This window comes from Taurulus bubalis (genome assembly GCF_910589615.1).
Source record: "Taurulus bubalis genome assembly, chromosome: 7".
Classification (NCBI taxonomy): domain Eukaryota; kingdom Metazoa; phylum Chordata; class Actinopteri; order Perciformes; family Cottidae; genus Taurulus; species Taurulus bubalis.
In genome coordinates, this window is record NC_136595.1 from 10,830,908 (window position 1) to 10,841,908 (window position 11,001).

At 39.7% G+C, this 11,001-nt stretch overlaps 1 protein-coding gene across 1 annotated transcript; it reads left to right on the plus strand.

Moving 5' to 3' along the window:
* Nucleotides 1–957: 957 nt before the first annotated feature.
* Nucleotides 958–10,765, plus strand: cp (ceruloplasmin; the record flags this gene model as incomplete). The annotated part of the gene is made up of 24 exons (XM_079221387.1): nucleotides 958–1,118; nucleotides 2,043–2,287; nucleotides 2,370–2,582; nucleotides 3,081–3,254; nucleotides 3,328–3,419; nucleotides 4,058–4,220; nucleotides 4,340–4,481; nucleotides 4,750–4,889; nucleotides 5,478–5,618; nucleotides 5,733–5,777; nucleotides 5,875–6,089; nucleotides 6,330–6,486; nucleotides 6,612–6,824; nucleotides 7,010–7,214; nucleotides 7,811–7,950; nucleotides 8,089–8,217; nucleotides 8,527–8,633; nucleotides 8,751–8,806; nucleotides 8,915–8,986; nucleotides 9,512–9,603; nucleotides 9,708–9,847; nucleotides 9,940–9,996; nucleotides 10,438–10,543; nucleotides 10,631–10,765. 24 exons carry the CDS (start codon nucleotides 958–960, stop codon nucleotides 10,654–10,656), a joined length of 3,231 nt encoding a protein of 1,076 aa, XP_079077513.1. The 3' UTR covers nucleotides 10,657–10,765.
* Nucleotides 10,766–11,001: the final 236 nt, after the last annotated feature.

The window sequence follows — 11,001 nt, forward strand, 5'->3', positions numbered from 1 at the left end:
AAAAAGTTGATTGATCCATGAATCAGCCATTTCAGCTCTCAAATTTCAAAATACAGGTTTTGAACAACTCTTTTTTTAATTTGAATCTTTTTTATTGATTTTACAAATAATTCAGACAGAAAATGTGAACATGGCTGTCCCAACAAGGTTAGCATATACAGGTTACTACATTCAGTTTGATATTGCTTGGGGATAGTGTAACTGACAAACCGGCACTGAGTACAGACAACAAGCAAACGAACACATCGCTCTGAGGAGATACGAGTAATCCGCTGGTTCAGATAAAGGGCGAAAAAGGCAAAAAAATCCCAGAAACAGCCACAATACCAACACAACAAATACAGTTTTTTATTTTTTATATCATCTCGGCTTAAAATTTCACTGGTATGCAGATCGAACCATAAACTGAAAAAAAATTACGTTTTAAACCTTAAAACAATGACAAACCAGTTTTGGTAGAATAATTCATTGGCCTTATTTGTCTTTCAAGGTAGATTAAAGTACTTCAAATTAGTCTTAATTAGACTTAGCTTGGTTGGACTGATGATTGATATGGTTAGGACGAATGCAAGTACAAGCAAGGGAATCAGATTTTTCTGAGAAAGAAAGAAGAAAATATTCTGTCCTTACGCAATGATCTAACCTTTTGATCAAAAACGGTGCCAGGGAGCTGCCTCTCTTACCTCTGTACCTCTGTGATAGGTTGTCTCAAACCCTGTGTGTTGGTCAGTGACCCGATCTGCCCTGCTTGTCTGTTCCCAGCGGTCAGGTGAGGTCATATAAAGACACACAGAGAGTCTAAAGTCTCTCAGACAGACTGACTTATAGCTGTCAGTTGGCGGCACTGCCTGTCTTCGTCATTATCATCCTCTGGAACAGAATTAAAGACCCATCTTCCTCCTTGGCAGGTTATCAGTGGTCTTGTAGAAGGTGAAGGGCCAGCGCTACATCTTCAAAATGCAGCGACTGGGGTTAAGGGGAATGTTGCTGCTGTGTTGTGCAGCAGTATGTGCGTCTGGGATGAGGCGAGAGTACTTCCTCAAGATAGAGGAGGTGTCTTGGAACTACGCCCCAAGTGGGAATAACATCATTCAAAACCGCACACTGCAGGAGGATGAGTGAGTACATGCATTGTACATTGTCTTGATTATGTTGGAGTCAGGCCAGTCAGCCTTCCTAAAGTTGGTCCAAAATACAGCAGCAAGACTCCTCATTCGTAGCAAGAAAAGAGGCCGTATCTCTCCTGTAATGGCCTCCCTTTTATTTTTTATTTGCAACACATTTTATTTAAAATAAGTCAATGTCACCACATGTAGTGAGTAGTTTCCTTTGGAGAATGATTCTTGGAATTCTTTTTTATGTGTTTTCTATGCAAAATGCCGTTTTATATTTTTACTTTTATCCATTTAACCAATTGCTTATTTTTCATTTAAATATGTATTTGTACTTTTTAACCTCTCTGGTCAGCATGCTTTAAATAAAATCATAAATGTCTTAAATACATTTATACATTCCTTTATTTACGCATACATGCAGAATTCCGCGAGTACACAACGACCTCACAAAGAAACTGACCAAATATTGGTTGCACACACTGACCCAGGACAGCACACACACACCAGAACAGCAAAACACAACACAGTATTGCATTTTTGACAAATACAAAATCATCATTTTAATTAAGCGCAGTAATAAATCGTGGAACACATTTATTACATTTATCTCAGTAATCCAAGACCGTTTGTGGTTAAAATCATGTCAAGTCCATAAGCAGTGTGTGTGGGTAAAAAAAAGCCTGTTGTACTCACTGTCATGACTTACTAGGAAAACCTGATTAGATCAGAGTCCTTGTTAATGTTCATTTCAGCTCGTATAACACCTGTGCATTCCTTACAATCACAAATCAAAATATCTGATTTGAAAAGGCCTAATCAGCAAAGAGACATATTTTTAAGCATCTACATTAGGATCATTGTGTTTTTTTCTGTAGCTTTAGCCAAATAACCCATAATAATCATTGTTCTCTCTCTCTCTCTCTGTAGAAATGCCTCAGTCTTTTTAAAGAGAGGCCCCCAGCGTATTGGCTCCACCTACCAGAAGGTTGTGTATAAGCAGTACAGCGACGCCACCTACAGCATAGAGGTGATGAAGGCGGACTGGATGGGCTTCCTGGGACCCCTGTTGATGGCCGAGCAGGAAGACACAATGATTGTCCACCTGAAAAATGCGGCAACCCGACCTTACAGCATCCACCCACATGGACTGAGCTACAGCAAGGGCACTGAGGGTGAGGGAGTAATGAATTGACGGGCAGGCTTAACAGACTGAAAGATGTGTGTGACCTTGTGTGCTTGTATATGTCCCTCCAGGAGCCATTTACCCAGACGGTACTGGTCCAGAGCTGAAGCGTGATGACTCAGTGGCTCCTGGCACAACATTTACGTATGAGTGGAGCCTCCCAGAGAACCACAGCCCAACATCAGACGACAGCAACTGCCTGACCAGATTCTACCACTCCCATGTTAGCCCAGCAAAAGACATGAACTCAGGACTGATAGGACCGCTCATTATCTGTAAGAGAGGTACTGGAACCTTTTTAAACGTATAGTATCTGGTGATGGAACTAAACTACATTTATCTAGGTGCTGTAGTATTTTCAGGTGCTTTAGCTTACTTCCACTTAGCTACTTCCACTTCATTACATTTCAGTGAGAAATGTTGTACTTTCCAACACCAAACCAACACTGATACATGTAATTTGGCCGAATAAATAGTAGTTTTACTAAACTTTAAGTACATTTCGCTAACAATACGTCTCTACTGTTAGGCTGTTCTGAAGGGGAAACCTACTTCAAAAAATGTTTTCCCACAATTAACTTGTTGCTATCAACTTATTCATGTTTAACTAATTGTTTAAATGAAACTACCAACAATATTACTGGATACTTGTCAAATCTGTGAGATCTGCAAAAAAAGCACCTGAGAAAATTGTTTTGTAGGGGCCCTTAAGTACTGCAGGTTTCCCCTTCAGTACATTAATGCACTTTGCTTTAAAAGGTCCTCTCTCCACTCCTCTGTAGGAACGCTGGACCTACACGGAGACAGCTCAGGAGACTATCTGTACGCTCTGCTCTTCATGGTGTTAGATGAGAACATGAGCTGGTACCTGGATGAAAACATCAGGACGTACATTACCAGTCCTGCCAGTGGCCTGAAGGAGGACGGAGATTTCATTGAGAGCAACAAAATGCACAGTGAGTATTAGCATCCACGTACACATCCACATATACATAAACAAATACTTTTAACTCTGATTGTGGATTGCAGGTATAAATGGTTTTGTGTACGGTAACCTGCCTGGACTGAGCATGTGCCAAGGCAACAAGATCCACTGGCATTTGATTGGCTTAGGCAATGAGGTAAATATTGTATTTTTAATATCATTATTGTTAATAGCTGTATTCATTCATTTTAATTGAATTTGCTTTGACATGATTGTTTGACGTCTTATATGACGACTTCTAGCCTGGATACACTGCCACTTGTTTTTGAGTTTGAATTAAGTGTTTAATGTTTTACAATGCTTTATAACCAATTAGTGTCTAGGCATGGCAACTTTTGGATTGTATTCATCCAATCACACAATACAGCAGTGGTCATTGCAGACCCACCTTGTGGAGATTTGCTTTCTACTAAGTGAACATTTCTATTATTTTCTTTTTTAAGATTAGAAGAAGCTAAGTGTATTTGGAAAGCTTTGTCAGCCTGAGTGGGCCTAAATTCACATTTATTGTCAATTTGAGAACTTATTCAAGACATCTTAAGAACAGAAGTTCTAATTCTCATTTTGTAGCTGAAAGTCTGAACAGTAACTGTCACTGTTCTCCCTTTACAATTACATCTGGCATAATAGTTTGTTGAAAAAACAAAATTTGTGAACATGTGTAACTTTTTTGCAGGGCTGCTAAACTGGACTTACAATAGCCCGCATCATGTCTTAGTGTTAGCAACAAGCACCTGATCTTAACTAAGTTTAAATGTACTTCCTCCACAACAGATGGACATACATTCAATTAATTTCCATGGCCAGATCCTGACCACTCAGAACCACCACACAGACACAGTCAGTCTTTTCGCGGCCTCCAGCACTACAGCTGAAATGGTAGCAGACAACCCTGGATACTGGCTGCTGTCGTGCACTGTCAACGACCATTTGATTGGTGAGCCGACTCCCTTATATCCTAATTTGATTCAAGCAAGACCTTTTGTCACCCAGGTAGATAATAAAAGAGTTTGTTTAGGATTTGTGTGTGAGTTTTTGTTTTGTGGTTTTGTCCAGCTGGAATGCAGGCTATATTTGAGATCAAGAAGTGTTTCCCCAACGTCCACAAGCCCCAGCCGCACGGTGGTGAACTCAGACCGTTCTTCATCGCTGCTGAAGAGGAAGTCTGGGACTACGCTCCGACACCGCCTACTGATGGGTTGGTTACACGCACACACACACACACACACACACGCACACACACACACACACACACACACACACACACACACACACACACACACACACACACACAAACTGACTAGTCTTCATGATTCTGTAAGAGACCTGTTAATAATTTGTACTCTGTGTCTGTGTCTGCAAATGTGTGTGTGTGTGTGTGTGTGTGTGTGTGTGTGTGTGTGTGTGTGTGTGTGTGTGTGTGTGTGTGTGTGTGTGTGTGTGTGTGTGTGTGTGTGTGTGTGTAGGGGAGCAGAAATGTTTGTAACCAGAAGTCAAAACCGTATTGGAAGCCAGTATAAGAAGGTTCGCTATGTGGAATACACTGACATTACCTTCACAACAAAGATGCTACGGAGCCCAGAGGAGGAACACCTTGGAATTCTGGGTAATTCAGACTTTTTCAGAGTCACAGATGCTCTGGAGGCACAAATAAACTCATATTGGTACAGCAAAAAACTATTACTAAATGAAAAATTCTATATATCAATAATATGGTATGTAACGTACACGTAAACGTTAGCATATGTAAAGTATATTATTATATGTGTTGCTCCCTTTCCAAGTTAAAAAACTTGCCACACAAAACCAGACTGTAACTAACAATTATTATTAATTAACTAATCTTCAGATTACTTTTTAATTTATTATTCATCACAAATTTCGAAACATCTCCAAATCGCTTCTTTGGTCCGACAAACTATCCTAATAAATATAAAAAATATATTTGGGTTACAATGACAGAAAACAGAGATTTTTTTTTGACCTTATAGCCTTGTTATTGTTGAAGGTATTATTATTTTAGACCGGCTTCCTTCTTCGCTTTAACAGTTTGCCAGTTTCAACACTAATGTTTTAAATATGTTGGCAGGATCTTGTTAACATGATGAGATATATCCAAACATAGTGTCATCTAATGGTCCTTTGTCCTAAATATGTGCTTCATGTGTCTATTTGTGTCCATCCATGTCTCCAGGTCCTGTGCTGCGAGCTGAAGAGAAGGACACTATCAAGGTGGTGTTTAAGAACAAAGCCAGCCGGCCTTACAGTATACAGCCACATGGTGTTCAATACAGCATAGAACAGGATGGGACGCTCTATCACAATGAACTGGAAGGTTAATACAAGCACATACACTCACACTGTTATCAATGTACTGGATTATACATCAATCACTTTATTATCTTGTTTTATGTCTCCCTCTTTCCTCCCCTACACTTTTCCTCCTCAGAGTCCTATACGGCAAAAAAAATGCGGGAGTTAAACAGGGAACCAAGTGAGCTAAAAACCTGGATTATTACAGTGCCAGTCTAAGTTAGCATGCATTGACAATATCAACATTATAATATTTATCTTTCTTTTTAAACAATTAGGAGTGGTGACCCCTCCCCCAGCTGCTCTTGTCAGACCTGGGACATTGCACACCTATGAATGGACGGTGCCACTGGGTGCTGGTCCAGTCCAAGGGGAGGCTGACTGCCTGACCTATCTGTACTACTCTGGAGTGGACCCTGTGAAAGACACTCACTCTGGACTGGTTGGACCGCTCCTTATCTGTCGTCCTGGATCACTGAAAAAAGGAACGCAAGTAAGAAGAGAGCATCAGAAACTAAACTTGTGTTTGATCAGGTCACATCCCATTGAATCTGGTGTGTTTAGTTATGATTTGTGAGATATTTGCAGTATATGTGGACCTACTGTACATCTGATACATATCTGGATTGTGGCAAGAAGGATGGAGGACAGCTTCAATGGAAGTCTGCCATGAATCGATGAAATCACCATTAGACACCTTTCCTCCTCTTTCTTCTCTCTTCTTCTCATGTAGAAAAACTATAACAGAGAGTTCCACCTCATGGCCACTATATTTGACGAGAACCTGAGCTGGTATCTGGACGACAACATCAAGTCCCTCACCACTGCTCTGCCGAGGTCGACTGTTAACAAGAACGATGAGGGCTTTATTAAAAGCAACATGATGCACGGTTTGTAGGACACGCACAATCAAACCTATGTGATTGGCTCAAAAATAATACAATCATCAAGGGAAAAGCCAAGCTAAGCTGAGCTGCCAGTGATCAGTGTGTGTGTCTGTGTCTTTCTCTTTTAGCAATCAATGGCTTTGTGTATAGGAACCTCCCAGGCCTGACCATGTGTAAGGGGGATAAGGTAACGTGGCACGTGTCAGGACTGGGTTCAGAGTCGGACGTCATCAGCCTTTACTTCCAGGGAAACCGCTTCATCTACCGCCAGAACAGACGAGACACCATCAGCGTCTTCCCTCACATCTCACACACTGTCACTATGGAGCCAGACAGCATGGGTATTCATCTCTCTGACATTGCTACAGCTTAGAAAAGTTTAGTTTTATTCACACATTTCAAACATAATGAGAATATAACATTTGTGTGTATGTGTGTGTGACCCAATCATTCATGTCTGGGGTAATTATTGAGCCTAACATGTACATTGTGTATTTCTGTACACTGATGATTGTGTTTGTTTCAGGTCAGTTTGAAGTGGTGTCAGCCACAGTGAACCATTACCGTGGTGGGATGAGAGCCAACTACACGGTCCAGAAGTGCAGCATATTTCAGCGCCAGGGTGAGATTATGCTCCACTCAAAAACCTACTACATTGCTGCCATGGAGATGGACTGGGACTACTCTCCAAACCGCACCTTTGAAGCTGAGATGTTCCACGGTCAGCAGAGGTACATTACTGCACACCAGATGTTTCACCCTAGAAGGTCAAAGGCATGGCCCAAACTGCTCTGCCCGTGATCGGCTTGGACTTGTTGCCATGAATGGTTGGGTTTGGTTTAGGTATGAGAGAGGTTGGTTGTGGTTAGGATAATACTATTAGGGTAAGCCAATCAGAGGCAGAGCAGTGCAGGTCATGCTTTCGCTATCCTAGGAAGCAAATATCGCAACCCGCACATGAACAGCGTGAAAATAGTTGCTGAAAAAATATCGGAACATCTGCAGACAGGATCAATGACAGTGGAAACCATGCACTCCCTATATATACATTCATGCAGTATATTTGATTATATAAATATTATATAAAACTTGAAGGCTGAGATAAATGTTGATTCTTCTAATATTTCTTATTGTCCACAAATCTCACGAAAAGACCAAAATCAGCAATAACGCTGATCGGATTAACAGGTGTTGCCTGTTAAGCTTAATGTATCTTATATCTCTATTTTTGCTCCAAAACTATAAAAAACAAACTTCAATGAAACATACTGTTGCTATGGGTGAGATGGTACTTCATTACAAACACACACTCTCTCTCCCTCCGCAGCCCTGCTTCTGTCTTCCTGGACCAGCAGGGTGGGTTCATAGGCTCCCGCTACAAGAAGGTGGTCTACCGCCAGTTCACCAACAACAAGTTCACCAAGCAAATGGAAAGAACAGCTGATATGGAACACCTCGGCATTATGGGTAGGCTCTCAGCCAGGGCAGCAGAAATGCACAAACTGTGATTGTAATATAAAAACCACAAAGGCTACGTATGAAACATTATGAATTTAAATTCCAGCCTGATTGGTCTTGTAATCAGAACACGTTCCCTTCCTCCAGGTCCAATAATTCACGCTGATGTGGGAGACAAGGTGACGGTGGTTTTTAAAAACATGGCGTCCAGGCCTTATTCTATCCACGCCCATGGAGTCAAGACAGACGTCCCAGAAGTTCACCTCACCCAACCAGGTAAAGACATGCAGACTATCAAAAAAATATTGGTATTAATCCCAGAATGCATTATTTTATATGTGTGTGTATATATATATATATATATATATATATATATATATATATATATATATATATATATATATATATATATATATATATATAATATTATATTTATATATTATTGCGTAACAAAGTTAAAGCGCCTATGGCTTTCATTTTCTGAGAATATCAAAAGGACTCTACATATGTCTCGGTTTTAGACTATGTAACTTCAGTTTTCTTCACAGAGTATGGGATTCAATACCTAAAACATATCTTTCCCAGATGAGACGCACTCCTACCATTGGTTCGTTACAAAGAATACAGGACCGACCACAGAGCAGGAGGAGTGCTCTGTGTCAGCATACTACTCCACTGCTGATGTTGCCAAGGTACGCTACACACACACACACACACACACACACACACACACACACACACACACACACACACACACACACACACACACACGGGCATTCACACACTTTTGTGGCCTCCCTGCCTAACAGGACCTGTACAGCGGTCTGATTGGTCCGTTGGTGATCTGTCGCCGTAGCTGGGGCAGGTGAGTGTCTCTGCATCATTTCACGAAACAGATATTATTTTTTCTGTTCTGCATCACACAACAATATTATATAGAGTGCTAATTTACAGCTTTATGTGTTTCTTCCAGGAGTTTTGGTGTGAAAAAGGAAATTGAAGAGTTTGTGCTGCTTTTCATGGTTTTTGATGAGAATGAAAGTTGGTAAGTGGATAACCTTCAAACTAAATATTAACGTTTTAGAACATTAGTAGTTCGGACATTTAAATTCAAAAACAGATTTTGTCATTTAACTTCATTGTATCGTATTTGTATTTATGGCGCCACCACAATACAATTTTAATTGTCCTAAAATAACACTATACATTTGAAATACGTACTTTCTGAAAGAAATATCACATATAATCAGGATACTCCACAGACTTTTTTTACTCTCAACATTTTCCATTGAGAGGATTTCATCAGTAGATGGTTCAACAGTGAAGTCTATCGGCAATTTTCCAGGGTCCCACCTCATATCCTCTCATCCCATTTTGACACTATGTCGTCCTCCTAGTCCTCATTTATCAGGTCTGGCTCCATGAAACACACTGTCCGAGTATAGTGTACAATGTCTGTGGTGTTCATATCTTTCTGCAGCAATGTCAAGTAGATCATCATCTGTATATTTATTGTACAATATTTGGCAAACCATTACTATTGCTGTTATTATTTGTATTATCATTCCAGGTATCTGGATGAAAATATCAGGACCCACATCAGGAACCCTCGCACCAATTTGAAGGATGAAGAAACCTTTATAGAGAGCAACAAGATGCATGGTGAGATAAACATACACATAAAATAAACTTTAGACGTCGAACAAAATGTCTTTATTTTAATGTCTTTCCAATATGTTTGTTTATGTGCTTTTCTGTGTATGCAGCCATTAATGGTTTAATGTATGGAAATCTGAACGGTTTAAACATGGAGGTGGGTAGTAAGGTGTACTGGTACCTGATGGGAATGGGCAATGAAGTGGACATACACACCGCTCACTGGCATGGACACAGTGTGGAATATAAGGTATATAAAACAAACAAACAGACATGTCTACACAGTCACACATACAAACTGATACATACAAGTTCCAAATATGTTTTCCTCTTTCTCTCCAGCTGGGTGGAGGTCCTCATCGTACTGATGTGTATGAGCTGTTACCAGCAACCTTTCAGGTAAAACCTCAAAACATCCTGACTTTGCTTCCACTGATTTTATTTGTCTTATATATTCACACGCTGACTGTGTTGTAAAAGGTTATGACTCATCATCCATTGGATTGTAAAATCTTACTCTGGACAAGTAATCTCTTTAAAATATAATGAAAGAAGTTTACTAAGTGAATATTAATATTCCAAATAAGGAATACAGAGATTAACATTCAATAAATGTTTTGATCACTTTAAGACAGGAAATCAGGTAAAGGTATTGATAGAATTGTGCTGCAAATAAATACCAAATATATATATTTATATATAAAACAGAAAATGTTAAATGAGAACTTTTGAACAGTTAGTTACAGGAAAACTGGACTCTGTGGGCTTGACAGTGCTGTCAAACATGAATAAAAATAAAACTTATGACTCACATGACATTCCAATCATATCCCTGTTCAGACAGTAAAGATGCGTCCTGCGCATCCTGGTACCTGGCTGCTCCACTGTCACGTCATTGACCACATTAAAGGTGGCATGGAGACGACGTATACTGTTACTGAGAAAGGTAAGCAAAGAAATTGGGCAAGGACATGAATTCACGCTGTAAGAAATAGTAATGCGTAACAATAACACGTTTGTTTCTCATCAACAGCAATGAAGAAGGGAATCTTTGGCTGAACAGTTGAAAAAAACAATAGAAGACAGCAGAGACAAGCTATAATTTTATTTCAGCACACAATTCACTTAACGCTCTTCATAAAAGCATCTTAATATGAACTGTTTATTTTGCAAAAAATACATTACAATTCAGTTATTATATAATAAAATGTGCATTTTGTAATTGTCTAACTGCTTTGATATTTTTTCAAATTACACATTTAGTGTCATTTGACACTATAGCACTTCTGTAAGAATACTGAAAAATGTTAACCTGATAAATTGAATTAACACTTTTGTATGACTGTGATGTGTTGCCTGTAATGACTGCAGTCAGGCAGCAGGGGTCCCTGTAGCCTTAGAGTA